The following is a 19,329-nucleotide window of genomic DNA, read 5'->3' on the forward strand; positions in this document are numbered from 1 at the left end:
GCACAAATATACCAAAAAATGATGACTTTTTCAGCAATCTCAAAATCTATTCTCAAATACCTTTATCAAAATGGAAAGCACAGCTACAGGTTTTTGTTGCTGTTTTGTTTTTCCCTGCTCACAGGACTGTGTTTAGCCAATGTATCATAACACATAAACTTATTTCCCATCACTTGATTTAGCACTGCATCATTCCCTCCAGCTTTCAACCCCTTTGGGGTTAATACTGCAGTGGAGGTTTGACTCGGGCTAGAGCCACTGCCTTTATAGTCTAGGGCAGGGGGCAGCCATAGGGTGAGCTGTACCAGCTGCAGGTTGGACATATCTGTACTGATGTAAGCAACAAGATGAAGCTTTCTAAATCTGCTTCTGAACAGGGTGCCTAATGGAACCACACTTCAGTACACTGACATCAGTCGTAATTGTTCCAAATGCAGCTGGCTGAGCTTGTCCTGTTTTAAACAGCACCTCTCCCTTATGACTGAGAAGTGGAAATAAGCAGATTCAGTTACATATTCAGCAAGAATCTAAAAGTATATCATTTTAACTGGCATGCAAATGGCTCCTGTCAACAGTTATTGATGTTCATATTCAGATCTGACTTTTCGCACATAAAAGTGAGAGTATAATTACAGTTAAAGTTGGCTGAACTCTAATCCAGATATATACAGAAATAAATATTATCCTCTGCCGTTTCTCTATCTGAGTAAATAGTTTTATCTCAGCCCATGAGTTCTACTTCTTTTTTTCTCCTGATTCTCTCCCTCATCCAGATGGAAATGGGAGGGAGTGAGCAAATGACTGTATGGTGCTTAGGTACCTGCTGGGTTAAACCACAACAGGACTACACAAAACCACTCTCCTCAAAGCAGACACTCCAACAGATACTACAAGTCTGCTGTCATTAGCTGTAAGAAAGAACAATTGATTAGCCTAACACCTCTTTAACCAGACATGCCCTTCCAAGTCCTGTAAAACTTTGTGCCAAGTTTGTCAAGCTTTTTAAAAACTTCAATGGAAACCTCTTGTAACCATAGAATTATCATAAAAACGATCACTGAATCATGTGAGTTGGAATAGACGTTTAAAAGTAATCTAGTCCAGCTCCCCTACAACAAATACAGACATCTATAGCTAGAACAGGCTTCTCGGAGTCTGGTTCAGCTTGACCTTGAACATCTCCAGTGACACCACCAACTCTCAGGCCTTACTTCTTGACGAAGGCATGCTGGTTGTGCCGTATCACCTCCCTGTCTCCCCAGTCTATGATAAGGCATATCTTTTCCACAATTTCCCCCAGATCAGAGGTGAGACCAACAGGCCAGTAGTTCCCTGGGTCATCCTTTCTAGACTTCTTAAAAATGGGTGTGACGTTGCCTTTTTTCCAGTCATCAAGGACTTCACCTGATTGTCATGGCTTTTCAAATATAATTGAGAATGGCTTGATAACTATATCAGCCAATTCCCTCAGATCTCTGGGATGCATCTGATTAGGATCTGCAGACTTAAGAACATTCAGGTTCTTCAGGTGTTTGCAAACTTGTGTCAACGGTTTATGGGCTGGTCCGGCCCAGTTCCGTGACCAGCAGGGCGGAGGGATCTGCGGATCCGAGCCTCTGGGAAAGGGGAAGCAGGGGACCCCAAAATACTTGAAAACAACAGCACTGATCTGAGGTGGAACAAATGATTTTACTAAATATAGTATTAGTAAAATACAATGAGAGAGAGAGAGAGAGAGAGAGAGAGAGAGAGTCTGTTTGAATTGTATAGACCTCACCACAATGCTGGGGTGAGAAGTGCAGTCCAGTTGAGTGACTGAAGTACAGACGGCGAAGTGCAGATGGCGAAGCGCAGGCGGCGAAGCGCAGATAGCGAAGAGCAGGCGAAGAAGAAGGATCAGGTGACCTTGCTTGGAGTTATATCCCCTTGCTGACCGCAAAGTCTCCTGGGGAAATGTAGTTCTCTGACGGACGAACATTCGGCAGATATCAAACCCCACCCCCAGTGCATTACATGATGTTATGGTGTGGAATACTGCTGACCAAAAATCATAAAACCATGACATCTTCACTTACAGTGGGAGGAATATTTAGTAATTTCATAGAAATTGTATGGAGCCCTATTGAAATCAAAAGGAACTCCTTACAATGTCTGGAAGTTTCTAGACCTAATTTTTCAGAAGCCTAGCCATGTACAGAGTAATTGTGTATATCTATACTTTCCACAACAAAACTTGTGAAGACATTTCTACTTCCAGCCATCTAGATTATCAGCCTTCTCTAATCAGTTTCCAAATTGTCTACAAAGGCCATTTTTTTTTTTTCCATCAGAAGATATGAAAATGCATTTTCACAGAGAGACAAGCAGAGGGAAAAACACAAAAGGAAAAACATGTTAGCAGATAGAGCTTCTGTTTTAGACAGAAAAAGCATTTTCTTGAGTTGCTTATATGCAACCAAGACATCAAAAATCAAACTCACAAGTTTGTGACGCAATTTATAAAGCTTGGTCTTAAGTCTGGTGAAGACAAAATTTCACAGCTAGGGAAATTCACCTGTTATAGCTCAGAAATGACTATTGCTCATGTAGGTTAGCTTTCCATAATTGCCAAAACATTACAGAAACTTCAGTTCAGACAAGTCAAAGGGTAATGAGACAATTTGATCCTAACACAACAGCGTAACTTCAAAAGATGTAGTCGTAGTGCATAAAATGATACGATGTTCACTTGAGTTCATGTGACTCCACAAAATGCACCAAGATAAAAGCTACTATGAAAAGGGAATCTGGAGGATCCATTTTACAAACACCAGACTGTGAGATCGGTCTGACTGTTTTGTTTACAGTACACAATCTTCATTATTTTTTTTTCCTCATAAGGGCAGACCTGCCCAGGTGCCTCACATAGCCTTCCCACATTAATTTCTTTATTTCAGTACTCTTAATGCAGGTGGCAGTGAAAGCTGCCAGGTTTTGCTTCTAGGCTACACTATCCACAGTATTACCACAGGATGCTCAAAATACATTTAAAAAAAAAAAAAAAAAACAGTAAAATTGGAAGCAGCAACAGCCAATGTAAAAAGATATTTACTTCCACCCATGAAAGACTTTCAGTTTGCTGACTGAAAAGCATTCCTCAACAGTTGAAAAAAACAGAAAGAGTTGAATGATAAAGTTGAATGATAATTTCTTAAGTCACTTATTTCATACAAATTGACTTGATGAAATTTAATTTGATGAAATTAAGGCAGTAGTTAAATTAAACTTCCTCCTGTTTCCACATGAGATTTATTTCCACCATGACCTTAGACCAAACAGTTTGACAGAAGTATCTCTTCTATAGTGATCAAAAGTAACTTTTATTTCTGCTTCATAAATGTGAATCTATTTTTGCCCTGCTAACTTGTTCATTTGCAAGTGTACATATTTGCTAGTAAATCAATTTTTAAAAAAATTGGAAATTCATAGTAGTCAAGAACAATTTATTCACATCACAAAGTAAGCACTTTGCCTTCCCCAGATTACATAAATTTTGACAGCAATGCCATTAGCTGCAACTGAACTTAGCTGTTGATGCAGCTGATCAACTAAGAGAACAAAAAACAGAAAGCAGCTAGTTAGCACTCAAGAACAGGGACTGAAAAACATAGAAGTAAAACAAGAAGCATTGATACTGTGGTAAATGCATTTCTAATGCTGAACTGTCTTATAAATGAAAACAATTTCAAGTTAAGATACCAGCCAAAATGGGTGGTAAGAAAGAACAGCTTCACCTTTCAAGCAGCGTGAGCACACTTCTCAATAGACAGGACTTAATCCTGCACTAAACTGCATGGGAAAACAAAAGGGCTAAAAAGAGGGGTTTGGGATGCCGCTCTTCTTTCTTTGTGCAAGTCATGAATCAACTGGTGAATTAACATGAATTAAAAAGCTACCTTTCAAAACACCTGCTCATCATAATAAGTAATTAGTCGCACATTTTCTCCCAATAGCACTGCTTAGATGCTGAAACAAAAGCCATCCCTTTCACTAATGAAACAGCACAGTCTATATTATCACGGGGTAAAGCGGGCACTTACAACCCATGGCCCATGAGCTAACACAGCCCAGTTCAGCCCAGCCCTCCCCACTCTGCACCATGCCCTGCCCTGTGCCATCATGGCAGCAGCTCTGCCCCACCAAGCAGCACAGCCCAGCCCTGGGCGTGTACCCATCTGTCACAACCACCGAACATCGGTGCATGACGGGCACTGTTTGGGCCAAAACCAGGATACAGGAAGGGCACAGTGCATCTTACTCACAACACCGCTTTAGGCAGTACATATATTTATGAGAAACTGCTCGAAGGATTAAGTACAGGAAGAGTAAAATTCCATTAAAAACCTCTAATGAACAACTTGAGAATTCACCTAAAATTGCAGCCACTGCTATTAAGACAGACTGATGCAATTGTTTCACAAAAAAAGTGCCACATATGCCACTAGTTTTGTGGTTTTACTGCTTCCTTTTTCAAATAAAAAGATGTTAAAGATTAAAATAAGATTTGGTACCTGTATTCACTAAGTATGTCATATATATAAGAGGACATCAGAGGTGGATGTTGGTGGTATGGAAGTACAGGTTGAACCTTCCCACCAATATTCCACTGAATGTTGATGCTGTGTGACAGATGGCAGCAGAGGGGCAGTCTGACAATATGACATCTGACAGTACTGCTTTTTCCAAGATAACCTGCGTCTCATCTACCACAGAGAATTTCATATTTTATAAAAGGAGGCTTTCTGAAAACCTCATTTAAATGCATCCTCAGTTGTCATGATTCTACAGACTTCACATCCTTCACACAACAACTTATTTTATGGCTTAAGCACACACAGATAAACAAGAATAGCTCAAGTCAGAGCTATATTACAAGCAACCGTAAAAAAAAAAAAAAAAAAAAAAAAGAACTGTGTGATAGGTGCAAGGAAGTGCTGCTGCTGGAGAATTACCATGCTTCAGAAAATCTATTACTGTTGGTCGGTATTGGGTATCAGTGGAAGCCATTAAAGAACAGCACTCTAATGTTTTTTTAAATTCACTTTTATCTTAGTAATATGACAACGTGACACACTTCAACTGTCCATGCTGAGCTGGACGTTCAGATGGAAGGTCCTCTCCACATGCTGTACAACTGATGCCACACAGACTAAGCAGGACGCACTGATCACACAGTGGGCTCAAAGAGGAAACCTCAGTCATCCAAGAATCTCGGAAGTGATCATAGACTGGTCCAGAGGCAAAGATTTAATTCAAACACTATGAGAGAAGGAGATGACGTGTGTTGAAGAGGCCAGGTAGAGTCAACTACAAGAAAATGAGAAGCAATACGCCTTGTTCACTGATGGGTCCTGTTGTTTCAGGAGAAAACATCAGTGATGGAAGGCTACTGTACAGAGCCCTACATGACAATTTGCAGACACTGCTGATGGAGAAGGTAAATCAAGCAACTGTACAGGACTGAAGGCAATCCAGCTGGCTTCAGATAAATTGCTGAATGAGATAAACTGCTGAACGAGAGCAGTGATCAGCGATCTCTCTCCATACTGCCTCATGGATGGTAACAAATGCCCTATGGGGGCTGTTACAGCAACAGAAATAGAACAACTGGCAGCACAGAGATTAAACACCTGTGAGAAGCTGCATTATAGAAAGATATTGATGCCCAGGTAGAGAACATGGCTATGGAAGTACATTACAAAGATGGCCACACACCAAGAGCTGTACTATAAGATAACCATGCCGTGGTTTTTGATTTTTGTTATCAGTATTCCACATCATAACATCACATTGTGCACTGGGAATTAAAGAGTTACTGCTGCAGTTCTGTAGATTGATTGTTCTGGCCCTCAGAAGAACAAACTACAGCTCCCAGAAGACTTCACCATTCTGTTTTCCGTTCAAAGGGAAAGATAAAACTTACTGGGAGTCACAAGACCATAATCCCTTCTCTTTCTGCTCGTCTCTACAGTTTGTACTCCCTAGCCATCTCACCTTCAGCATTAAAGCCTTTGGGTTTTGGATACTCTCATCTATTTGACTTACTAGCTACAATTCCAATTATATTGTATTATCTCACATTCCGCTATCATATTTAGTAAATTAATTTTCTCCCTTAGCTCTTAGTCACTGCTTTGCTCCCAGGCCCATCTCCCTACCTATTCCTTTCCCCAGGCATCGGTACCCCTGTCATGAAACCAGGACAGAATCATGACAAACCAGCACATGGATCAGGCTTACAGGATTGAAGGGGCACTGGAAGATCTGGACTGGCAAGGTAAGGGTGAATTATTTCCAGCTCAGTAGGCCCATGACATCTCAGGCTATTAGTGGAAGAAATATCAGGAAGAAATGCAACTCATAGATGGGCTCAGAATCAAGAGGTGGGCTTGACCACGAATGCTAGTGCACAGATTATCCATGAATGCAGCACATGCACTGCAATTAAGCAAGCCAAGTGGGTAAAGCCTTTCTGGAATGGAGAATGACAGCTGAAATACTGCTGAAATACCCGGTAGACTGATTATATCTTTCTCCCATAAACCCATCAGAGCAAGAGCTGTATGCTTACAGTGGTGGAAGCAACTATTGAATGGCTGGAAATGCAACTCATACTACATGTCATCCTCTGAAATACTATCCTAGACCTTTAGATGTAAGCCTTTAGCAAATGAAGGCTTCCTAACATCTGAGGCTTTTTGTTTGTTTTTAACCTACACTAAATAAGTATTCATGGTTGAGATTTAAATGAACTTACTGAATTTCCAAGTTTTTCTCCAGTGAAGATCATGTTATCAAGTAATAGTTACCAAACTTTGATGAGGTTTCTACTTGCATAATCAAGTTCATGTTAAGCATGAGTGGCTCAGAGTAGGAAGCATCAAAACTTCAATTCCAGTCTCTCTCCCCTTATCTCACAACGTAAGTGGCTATTCATCATAGTTGAAAGCAAAAAACAACAAGTAAATCATTAAAAAACTCAAAAGTCTCACACATTTCAGAATGTATAAAACAGAAGGGCACAATGTTACGTCAAACTTCAACTACATGTTGAAAATTAACCTTAACGTGGAACGCAAAAGGCAGTGAAGACTGCACCCCAGTTAAGAAAAAAAGGTATATAATACAAATAGCAAGAAAGAGAGTAAGTCATATTGCTCCAAACATAGACTATTTAAAATAAAGATGCTTGCTGATTCTATCGATTTGTAAGGCCTGAAAGAAAAATTCTGTTTACATAACTGTCACTGTATACCTATTACAGATTATTTAGACAAAAGCATCGCTTATTACCAAACACTGGTAATACTGGAATTCCAGAATGCTTATCAATTACTATGCAATCAACAATTCTACATAAGTCTCATTACAGAGACACCACTTCGGAACTGCTAACACTCCTTAGAGAGGAATCCAAACTGAAGAACGATCTGCTCATTTTCTATTAAAGATGACTCAGTTTCAGCTTTGTCTGTCTTTATTTCATTAGTTATATGAAACAGAAATTAGCACAAGCATCTTAGGTATTAACCTCCCTACCCTCCCTCGGTTAAGTACTTTTTTGGATTACATGGCTGATCAATTATTTGTATAGAATGGAACAGAGGCTTCACAAGAAGCACCAAAAAGTTCTGTTTCATAGTGAAAATTTACTGAAGTGATTATCCTTAAGTGGATCATTTCCTTTAAAAGAAGCCCTTGCTGCAACAACAGTAATTGCAACAACCTATTTGTGATGTTTTTCTCATTATATGCAAGCCTCTGTGGATATCTTCTAATTCACCATTAGCACAGAGTGCAGTAACAAAGCAGCAAAGGTTTAGAAACCATTATTATCTAGAGTTGAAGATCTAGTCTGCACAGGACTAAAGCAATGACTTTCATCCAATGCACAACCTGTTCCCCTGACGAAAGAAAAAGAGACCACCTTCCATCTCCCCTAGAAATTAGAGTAATGAAAAATGAGAGACCATCTTAAAGGGATTTAATTTCCTTACTAGTATAAAACTAACAAATCAGTAGCTGTTTTATACACACATTCTGAAAACTCCATTCTGTTTTTACTAGAATCAGAGCAAGACAAACAAAAGCCTGCCACGAAAACAGTGTCACAACCAGAACATGTATCACATTAAATTACGCTGAGAAGAATCAGATCTTGAGTCAACTGAACAGAAAGCTGAAGGTTTTTTAGGCTACCAAAGGGAAAGTACAAAGTTTGCACCCAAGTGTACCAGCTCATCTGACTTTATGAAGGTAACTCTGCTACAACCAATATCGTAAGTAACATATGCTTTCAAATTACACTAATAAAAATTAAGAGTTAATCTACTAAGGGACCCCTGAAGTTTTGCTGGTGTGACATATGTCTATGACTTTGCTTCTTAAGTCAAAATTCCCTCTATATTAACTCTTCATCCAGAATGATCCCCAGGCAGAGCTTGCTTATTTCCTCAGGCATTAAAAGAAAGCTACAGCATCCAGAAAAAAAAAAATACACCGATGCACCAAATTTAGCACACATTTTCCCACAGAGAAGTCACACCATCCATTTACGTACTGAGCTCTGTCAAAGACAGTTTTCTCTATCACACACACATACAGTACAGCTTACTGATGTCATTTAAAGCAATTTAAAGCCTTCGGAAGTTTTATGAGGAATGTAATAATGACAGAAGGAACATACAATTGTTGGAATCAACAGTTCTGCCCAAAGGATTGTTAACATCACATTAGGAGTAAGGTTACACTTACAGTATGCAGGTGTGATTAGGACACTGCTCAGATACACTTTCCCTCCTTCAGTACTGTTACATTTCTCTGTAATATTAAGCACCTACTCAGGGAAAGTCCACAAATTGGATCCTTCACAAGTTCACACAGCAGTAAATGGCTGGTGAATTGGACCAGGATGACTCACGCAACGGAAAAGGAAACCCCACGACTGCATAGTCCAGTCTAAAACACTGAAGTTCTACAACTTCTTCCAACAGCATTCAGGCATGTAACACAGAAATGCCAGACCCATTAGACAAAGCATAGGATACTTCTTTTAACTACGGAAGGTGCAGATAGACAAGTAGCTATTCCAGGCAGGCAGTGAACTATTCATGTCACATCTGACCTCTGCCCATTGCTGATATCCATATTCATTTTCACTTTAGCATGTGGTTATCATACGCATGAAAGTTTTTATGACTTTGTGGTTACTGTTATAAATGTTTTTGAAATCTCACATGACTTTAGTTAACTCACCTGCATGATCAAAAGTGACTAAGTTATACCATGATGTATACTCTAACCAGATATATAAATCACAAAATACAATTTAAGTTTTTTCCTTTGTAGGTAGCATAATGTTATGTGCTTTACTGCCACTACAGCACCAGCCAATGCTAACTATAATTTTGTGATCAATTACTGATGGCTGGGCAATGAGCAGATTGAGAGCAGCCTTGTGGAGAAGGACTTGGTGCTAGGCAGACAGAAAACTGAACATGAACTGACAACGTGCAGTTGAAGTTCAGAAAGCCAGCCATATCTGGAGCTGCATCAAAAGAAGCGTAGCTAGCCACGTTAGAGGAGGCAATTCTTCCCCTTTACTGTCTTATGAGATGCTACTTGCAGTACTGCCTTCACCTCTGTGACTCCCAGCATAAGGAAAATGCAGATCTTTTGGTGCAGCTCTAGAGGAGGCTGCAAGGATGACCAGAGAGCTAGAGCAGCTCTCCTGAGGACAGGTTGAGATAGGTGCTTGTTCACTCAGAAGAGAAAGTTTTGGGGAGAAATCATTGCAGACCTCTTGTACCTAAAGGAAGTCTACAGGATAGAGGGGGATGCACTATTCATCAGGAAGTGCTGTGATACAACAAAGGTAACGGTTTTAAGCTAAAAGTAGGTAAATTCAGACTACAGATTACAAAGAAATTCTTCACTTTGAGGGTGCAAATGCATTAGAACAGGTTGCCCAAAGAAGCAACCTTTGCATTACAGAAAGATATTGACGCCCAGGTAGAGAACATGGCTATGGAAGTACATTACAAAGATGGCCACACACCAAGAGCTAGTACTTCAGTTGATCCTTTTCACACTTCCACCTGTCCTTGTAACAGCAAAGTACTTCCACAAACACAAAACAATCCACAATAGCAAAGCAACCTAGGCACCACGGACGCATGGATGCAGAGCTCTAGAGTCTCTCCAGTAACAACTTGCATAGTTTCCCATGTCACTGAATGAACTCAAGAGGACGATAAAAATTCCATCAAAATAGTGAAACAGACTTCAAGACAGCCTAACACAATCTTTTTTTTTATTTGGACTTTAACATTCATTTCGTGCTGACTCACTGAGAAGTATGTTTGCTCTGAAATTTAGATACCCAACTAGTATTTTCTGATGTAATCAGCATGACTCAATCTACTATAAAAATAGTTCAGTTTAGAGTCACGGAATACCCTGTGCTGGAAGAAAGGGGTCACCACGTCTAATTCCTGACTCCCAAAGGGTAACCTAAGAGTTAAATCATACCTAGTGACATTATCCAAATGCTTCTTGAACACAGACAGACTGGAGGCTGCGATCACTTCCACAGGGAGCTTGTTTCCTGTTTGATCACCTCAGTGAAGAACTTCTTAACGACCAATGTGAACTTGCCCAATGCAACAGTATGACATTCCTTCACATCCTATCACCAGAGTGATCAGCACATCCCTCTCCACTCCCCACCATAATACAGCTGGTAAGTGATGACTTCAGTACACTCTATCTACTCCAAGCAGAAAAAAAACAAAAACACAAGAATCCTCAGTTACTTCTCATAAGTCATGATCTTTCACCATTTTTGTTGCTTTCCTTTCTACACATTCCACACATTTTTCTGTTTTTAATAATTCCTTTAACACATTCTACACATTTTTTGTATCCTCCTTATAGTGAGGAACACAAAACTGCACACACTACTAGAAGGAAGGCTGCACCACTGCTGAGCACAATGGGACAGTCGCTTACTTTAACCAGCTAGCTATACTGCACTTGATACACTTCAGAATAAGGTTGGACATTTTGGTCACCTGTGCACGTTGCTGAATCGTACTGACCTTACCATCTACCAAAACTCCCTAAAGCCCTCTGTGCAAGTCTGCATTCCAACCACTTGTCCCCTAACCAGTAAGAGCATCCAGGATTGCACTGCCCTACATGCAAAATCCAGCATTTGTTCTTGTTCAATTTCATGCTGTTGGTGACTGCTGAGCACTCCAATCTAACAAGATCTCTCTGTAACACCTCACTATCCCAAAGGTACTGATGGCTCCTACATCAGTATTATCTGCAAACTTCATTCTTACACGTTTAACTCTTATGTCCAGTTCACAGAAAAAAAATAAATAAATAAAGAGAGAGAAATGCTCTCAAATTAAGCCTTGGTGAACAGCACTAGTGACTGATGGAGTCTAACATTATCCCATTTACCACAACCTTTTGAACCTGACCCTCTGGCTAAATGCACAGTATACATTCCAACTTTAAACTGGGCATCTTGTTCTGAAAAGTACCATGACAGGTAACTTGATAGATATATAAGTTAGTAATGCATGATCTTCCCTTTAGGAACCCATGATGGTATTGACAAATGACTGCATAGCCTTTCTAGTTCTTTTCAGTAATTCCAAAAACAATCTGCTCCATAATTTTGTAAGGCACTGAAGAGAGACTGACAGGCTACCAAATCTTCTTTCTTGCCTTTCTTGAAAGCTAGAATAACATTAGCTATTTTCCAGCCGCCCGGGTCATCTTTAGACTCTAAAGACTGATGATAAATAAGAGATATCTCGATAGAGGGAGGTACAGGTATATATAGCTGTTTTTAATACAGATTATATTAAAAGACACAGACACTGAGCTTTCCTAAGACTTTAAAGAAATTTTGCTTAAGTTCAGTAGAATGCAACTTAATAGAGTCAGCTACTCCACTGGCGTCAGGCAACAGTACATAGGCAGACACATTTAACGGGATTTTCCAGAGTGGTACAGATGAAGACTCTTAGTATGAAAAGCATGTACAAAGCATAGATTAAGATATTCTTTAATTCTAGGCCTACACCAATGGATCTCATATTGAAGTTTCTATTCTCATCCAAGTTACACACTTAAGTTTAGCTGTATCGTATATATAGCTATATGATATATATATTTAGCTATGTATATTTATAGCTAATATTTTTTAGCTATATATCATACAGTATTGCTCCCTTCAAAGCCATTACTTGCAACAATTTCCATGACAGAGCATTGTCTCCCGAAACTAAAACAGGAGATAACTTCTGTAAAGAACACGCAGTACTTGAGATTTATGGCATATTTCCTCAGCGCTTTCTAGCCAGGTGAACTTCAGAAACCCAAATATCCTTCCAAATTTGCGTCATCTAGAAGGCCTCTTTTCCAAAGCCATAAATGGTAGTTCTACATCTCTACAGAATATTTAGCAGCACACTTAGCTTTTGCCACATAATCTTAGAGTAGCTATTTAAACAGTGAATTCACATTTTTACATTATTTTTTCGCATTATTTAAAGGAAACTGAATGAAAGCTGGAAGCTTGAAAACTTGGCAGAATAGATACAAAGGGAAAAAAAGCACCATCACACCAAAAAAACATTTTGTTTAGCTGGCTCTCCCACTGGATTGGTAAACAAGTGTCATAAGGGAAACAATCTAGATAAATGTCTTTTTTTTTTTCCTAGTCTATCAGTTCTTGATGAAAATAAACACCAGTAGGTCATTACCTTTATAACCAAAATTCCTTTATAACCAAAATTCCTTCAGCATAGAACTACTAAGGCTATTTCTTTCTACTGGTAACCTGTTACTGGTTATGGACAGGTGTTACTCGTCACCTCTTAAACATTACACTTCTCAGAACCTACAGTACTCTCAGCACATGCCAAAGACAAAAAGTGACTGCCTTCAGAATTAGCTTCTACAAAAACATTCTGTTTTCTTGAACATTCTTAAAAAAGAATTTCTTGAAGGCAAGAATGTGCACAATTCCAGATCCTGGGAAGAAACCAAAGCACTGCTATACTCAAACACTAGCTCATAAAGGTTTTTTTATTATTCTATTGCACAGTGAATACATAAGAGAAGTGGAATAAAAACACAATACACTCACCACATCATGACAGAAGATCACTGCAACTAAGGTTGGAGGTATCAGATTATCTTGACGTGCATGCAGTAAAAACATCACTTCCCTGACTTCAGAAAAAGACACCAGGCAAAACTTTACTTCTTGTTTTTAGCACCTGGTATCTGGGAATAAATCCACAGCTCTGTGACACTTACTTATTGCTAACTTACCCAAAGTGTTTTTGACCCTGAGAGGGCTTAGAAAAGCACAAGAAATTTTTAGCACTTAACACAGACTTCTCCCCTGTTTTAGACCTGTTTCTCTATGCAGGCACCTCACCAACCACAGCACAAGATTACTGGATAGATGTAGGCTACAATCTAAACATGTATCAACAGCAGCATAGGCTCATCTCTAAAAGCAGAGTCTCAAATCCTGTCTGACATCGTTCACTTATCAGAAAGAGATTAGTGCTTCACTATTTCTCCTCCCTGAAGTATAACACTGTTCCTATTAATCCAGAAGTAACAGTGAGCATGAAAATCACTGCCCACCAAATGGATGTGGTTTCCCAGGCTGTGTTCCTGATGTCAGTCCGCTGTCCTCATGCCACATAAGAAGTGAAAGTAGCATTATTTATTTGAAGCTTTCCTTGCTACACATTGGCAAAATCAGGTGTGCTTCCACAAAATCCTAATTCTCACACAGATTTACTCAACAACAAGCAGCAATATTGTATTTTCCCTAAGTTTCTGTAAAGTAGAACTGTCTAATGTAGTGATGGAGAACTCTTAGCTACAGTTACCAAAACAGCCATACTTGTAATATAGATAACTCCATTACTCAAAGTAAAGTAAATGCTCCCTTAAAAAAAAAAAAAAAATCTTAGATGCCATTTTCCACAATAATATAGTAATAGTTCAATATACAAAAAGAAAGGCAAATGTTCAGCAATAACTACCACCTTTTATTCAGCTTTTTTCCCCCACCTCAATAGATATAGCAAATATTTCCCTATTTAAAAAAAAAAAAAAAAATCAGACAAAAGTAAAGGCAAATTGTAACAGATTGAAACAGTCTCACAGGTACTTAGCTTCCACAAAAGTTCAGCTTTGCTTCTGTAAGATGCATCCTGAGCTTCCCGTATCATGGCAGCCTGTAATATTTTCCTTAGTGTTCCCATTGAAGAAATCTCCAGCTTACTGAATAACATAGCTATTTTGAAACTGCACATTCAGCCATGTCTGCTCCCTCAGCAGACCTTACTACTTGTAGAAGCAATGTGCACACATGCAGTGAGCCATAAACCAGGCTTTACTGATGTAAACCATTAACCACTACAACCGCACTTCTTCTCAATATACCTCTCTCTGAGAAGACAACCAATCAGAGTGAGCATTAAATAAGAACATTTAACTGGAACACGTTACATGTGCTTCCTTTGCCTCCCCAGGAAACTAACAAAGACTTAAAGTCACAATTTCTTCAAGTTTGTTCGCTGTTAAAGAAGGGGCTCAAAAATCAAAGCAAGGAAGCCAACAAGAACACAGAAAAATGCAAAGAAAAATCATTTGCCATCTCAGAACAGTACCAATAGTAGGTAATAGAAAATTGAAGTACACATTTTGAGTGTATTATTACACTATCAAAATATTACAAAAAAAAAAAATAATGTCTCTCAACAAGTGCATCCACGGGTAAAATAGCCTCCTGTCAAGGTCATGGCATATTTTATTTAAAATAAAGAACCTTTGGACTTCAGAAACAGAAAGAGAAGCCTTATTTATTTAGGAAGAAACTATTATAGTTGCTTGGCTTTCCCTTGGTTCTTTTCTTATCTGCACTCCTAGAAAAGCCTGCCCCTCAGCTCAGATGTTGATGTGCTATGGAAGTCAGAGAGGCCAAAAGAGGAACAGGAGAAACAGCTGAGCACATGCCAAACAACAAGCCTTAGACTATGCTGAAAAAAGAAGTCCAAATTGCAAGTCTTCAGCAAGATCTACTTTTTAAGCTTACCGGATTTGTATGTTTCATCTCTTTGACAGAAACCATCCTTCAGGAAAGGAAATGCCCTCATTACCCCTTCTTAGCTCCTTCTGACAAAACTTTCCATTTCAAGAGAAGAAAATGTGCCCTATCAGCTTGCTCCAGCTCCCCAGGAGGAAGAGGAGGAGGGCAGCTACGCTCATTTCTCCCTATTGGCATTCTTTTTCCAGGTTAGAATTACCATCCAAAGCAGCAAAAAGTTTTCAGAGTAAACATCAGCAAGAGAATGCACAGCACTGCAGGCTTCTTTAATACGAAGTACGTTACTATATTAGGTTACTGGTGAAAACGAGGACTCTACAACTGTGATTTCGAGTGCCATAGCCGCAGCAGCTGTGAATAAAAAGCTTTGAGTACTTAAACAGAGTACTAGGGAATACTGAACACCTCTTAGATTAAAGAATACCAGTTCTGAAGACACTTGTTTCATGCTGAACTGAGTTCAGAAGATAAACTGCCCAGGCTTGTAAAGCCAGCCTGCATAGTATTGCTCCAGCTTGGGCAATTCAAGAGATTACAGCATGCATCATCAAATCTCCATTACACAAATTTTCTTTAACAGGTTAGGCTAGTGCTGAGGCACACATTAGCTGAATTGACCAACCTGTCCTTAATACAGGCCTTAGAGTTAACCACAGCAAGGGCACAATCACTTGCAGATCCCTCCATAATCCGTAGCCTAGCTGGCTGTGGCCAAACAAGACTTTCCCATAGCACACAAACACTTCTTGAGCATGATCCTTTTTGTCTGGCCACAACCTTCACAGGCACAAAGGCCAAGGATGGGTTTGCTGGTTTGTTTTTTCTTAATGGATAGGGAATCCCCAAGTAACCAATTAAGCTGGCTTTAAGACTTTGAAAAACCAGGGCAGCACAGAGTGAACTTAATGGGAAGCAGATCTGGCCCACTATTTTAAGTAATCTTTAGACAGTTGAGGGGGGGAGAAGGGGAAGGCTTAAAGTTTTGCTTGAAGATTGCTGTGGCCAGGAATATTATTTTGCCCCTAAGCACATCTGTCCTAGATTTGCAACCTGTTCCAGAAGAATACAGATACGAATACTTTTAGAACAGAAATTCAATGGTAATAGCTCTTGACGTGCATACAACATATTTTCTGAGTTCACAACTAGACACATAATCGGTGGGCACTTTCATTCTGGTAACACAGCAGCCAGGAAAATAAATCCTGGTAGAGGAACATTACACACACTTGTAGCACTCTGAAATCACCGCACAGGAAAATCCTGAGCCTGACAACCATTTGTTTTCACCAGATGAGCATACTCACAACACTGTCACATTCATACAGCTTCTCGGGCTTATGTCTTCAATGCCAGTTGGCAACCAAGACCTAAACTACTAGGCTTGCATAGTTTGGGGGGAATTAAACAAAGGCATACAGTTCATAGTACTTCCTTTTAATGCACAGTGGAAAGCCAGAGCTGAAGGACGAGGCATAAATCGGCAAAAAAGAAAACGAATATAAATATGAGTCTGGCATTTCCTTGAGCTACAAGGAAGCATAAGGAAAACCACAGCTCTTATCATCACGGACTTCAGTAGTGAATAGCTAAATTGCACCACTAATCTGGACTTTAGAGCAGTCGTCTTAGTTGAGACCTAGTTAGGTTCCCTGGAGGCAGGAAACAACTTCAAGAACATCTTTTTTTAAAGCTTCAGGGATGAACAAGTATTTCCAAGTACTTTCAGAGGAAAAATCCTACGTTAAGATCTATATGCATACAGCAGTAAGTAAGTTAAAGAATAAATAGCTCATATCCTTCATGTTCCATGTAAACATTATTTAGAAGCACACTGCTTTCACAAACATAACTAGCACTAACATTCCCCATTAAAACACAAATTTTAATATCTAATTAAAAAAAATAACACAAATGTGCATACAAACAACTAGCTCATATCTGAACTGCAGAACATCAAGCTTAATAGTGAAGGCTGGTGAACCTGTAGACATAAGATGCCAGTGGTACGGGTAAGTTTTGTTACAGAAATGACCATCTCCACGATAAAGCCAGCACCTGCCCTTCCTCTTTGAACTTTCAGATTCTACCAGCAAAACATTCAAGTGCTCATTCCATTACCTATTCACAACTCTCTCAGACACCAGCAGATCATGCACAAGTCTCTACAGAGAACATGAGCTCTTCAGAGCTCATCTGGAAAAAGTCTGTGTGCTTTCTGCATACTATTCCTTACATACAGCTTTTTCTAGGTGCTTTTATATTTTTTACATGCTTTCGTAAGGATGTCCTTTTTTTCCTCTAAGAGATAGAGTATACTGATACTTGGCAGCAAACTGAACAATATTCAAACAATACACAGTGCTTATGCAGGACAGTTGGACTACAGCTAAATTGCTAACTACCTGCTCTACCAACTGTGAATTCCAACTACTTGCTTACTGATAGCAGCAGGAGTTGATTAATAACCTGTTCCCACTGGTACTTACTCACTCCTTATACTGGAAACAAACCTTAGCCTTACAGAAATCACAGCCTCTACTCAGCGCCCTATGATTTTGCAATGATTCACTCCAACACACAATGAGATAAAAGCATTTCACATTATCTCTCCACACGACAGAGTTAAGAAGTACCAACTTTCACAGCCTCCCCTGAGGTGCTGGCGCTGGCATATCCGCACCTTCCAACTGAGGAAAGGAAGAAGCTGGTTTTCTACTGTCTCATCCAAGAACAACTCCGCAGCTGCCAAATACAGAACACCAGCATCGTGCAGAACCATACAGCAACCCAGTCCTATACTTTCACACATTTCTCAGATGCTCTGTTATACAGGTGTATGCCCCACCTCAGCAATGGGGCACTGGCACGTGTTCAATTTAAAAACTCACCCTAGCACGGCCTTTAAAAACAGAAAGAAAAGGAAAAAAAAAAAAAAAGACGGGATAAAATCTGCTATGCGATTCATAAATTTCCTACAGCTACGTTCAGCAGGAGCCGTGCCTTACAAACCCTTTTTGAAAGAGCTACTGAGCATAAGCAACACGTAAAGCAGCACTTTAAGCGCACGCTGCCAGAAGCCGGGTCAGCACCGCAACGCGCGCCCCCTTCCCTGCGGGAGCCGCTCCTTCTGGAGCAGCCCGCACTCGCCGGGTGACACACAGCCACACCGCCGACAGCCGCACGACGCAGCCACTGCATCCCTCCGGCTGAGAGGGCACCAAAAAGGAAACGTTCGGGCAGCGCTGTTAAGACGCGAGGCTTTCCGCTTGTACTTTGCATCGGGCAACAGCGGAAGGGTGCCCGCCAGTCGCAGCGGGCTGCAGCCCACACCTGCCCTGCCCTGCGCTGCCCGCGCGGCTCCCCGGCCCGCCCTCCACGCGGGGCCTACAGGGCAGCACCGCATCTTCCGGGACGGCCGCTCCCGGCGGCGGAGCCCGGGGCACCGGCCGGCCCGCCCGCCTCTCCCCGCCGTCGCCGGACAGGCGATATTGCGCGGAGCCGGGCGCCGACTCGGAGCTGAGTTAAAAAGGGAAGAGGGAAAAAAAGGAGGAAAAAAAAAAAAAAGAGGAAAGGAAAGGCGCGGGCCGGCGGCCGCTCGCTGTGCGGCAGGGGAAGGGGCCGCCCGCGCCGCAACTTTCCTCAACTCCCGGCTCGCCCTCTCCCCGACGGCGGCCGGGCCGAGCCGGCTGCGGGACGCGGCGGCCGCGGCGCGGGGTGAGCGGGATGCGGGCGGGCAGGCCCGGCCTGCGCTGCCCCCGCCGACGCGTCGCCAGGGCCCGAGCGCTGCCCGCCGTTACCTCCTCCCCGCCGCCGCTCTCCTCCGTGCCGTTTCCGACGCTCGCCATGTTCCCGCTCCGCCGCCCGCCGCTCCGGGATGAACGCGGCCGCCGCGCCCCGTCCCGCTCCCCGCAGCCGAGTCCCCGCCTCTCGCTCTTCCCGGCCGCCCCCGCTCCGCCCTGTCCGGCCCCACCGCCGCCGCCTGCCGCCAGCCGCCTGTCCCGGCCGTCCGGTCCGCGAGGAGCCGCGCTCGCTTCCTCCTCCCCGACCGCCACACAACTCCGGTGTCCGCGCCCCCTCGTTTGCATCGCAGGCCCCGCCCCGGGCAATGAGCCCGTTCCTGCGGCCGCGAG

General features: G+C 41.5%; 1 protein-coding gene across 1 annotated transcript in view; it reads right to left on the reverse strand.

The window, feature by feature from the left end:
* Positions 1 to 19,050, reverse strand: part of TTC39B (tetratricopeptide repeat domain 39B) — an 81,277-nt gene extending 62,227 nt beyond the window's left edge. The window contains exon 1 of the mRNA XM_042877505.1: positions 18,997 to 19,050. Coding sequence (XP_042733439.1) covers positions 18,997 to 19,044 — 48 coding nt within the window. The 5' untranslated portion in view covers positions 19,045 to 19,050. The remainder of the gene's footprint in view (positions 1 to 18,996) is intronic.
* Between the last annotated feature and the right edge of the window lie 279 nt (positions 19,051 to 19,329).

The sequence above is a fragment of the Lagopus leucura genome, unplaced genomic scaffold (assembly GCF_019238085.1).
Source record: "Lagopus leucura isolate 7727_CA_CO unplaced genomic scaffold, USGS_WTPT01 Super-Scaffold_100018, whole genome shotgun sequence".
In the NCBI taxonomy this organism is placed as follows: Eukaryota; Metazoa; Chordata; class Aves; order Galliformes; family Phasianidae; genus Lagopus; species Lagopus leucura.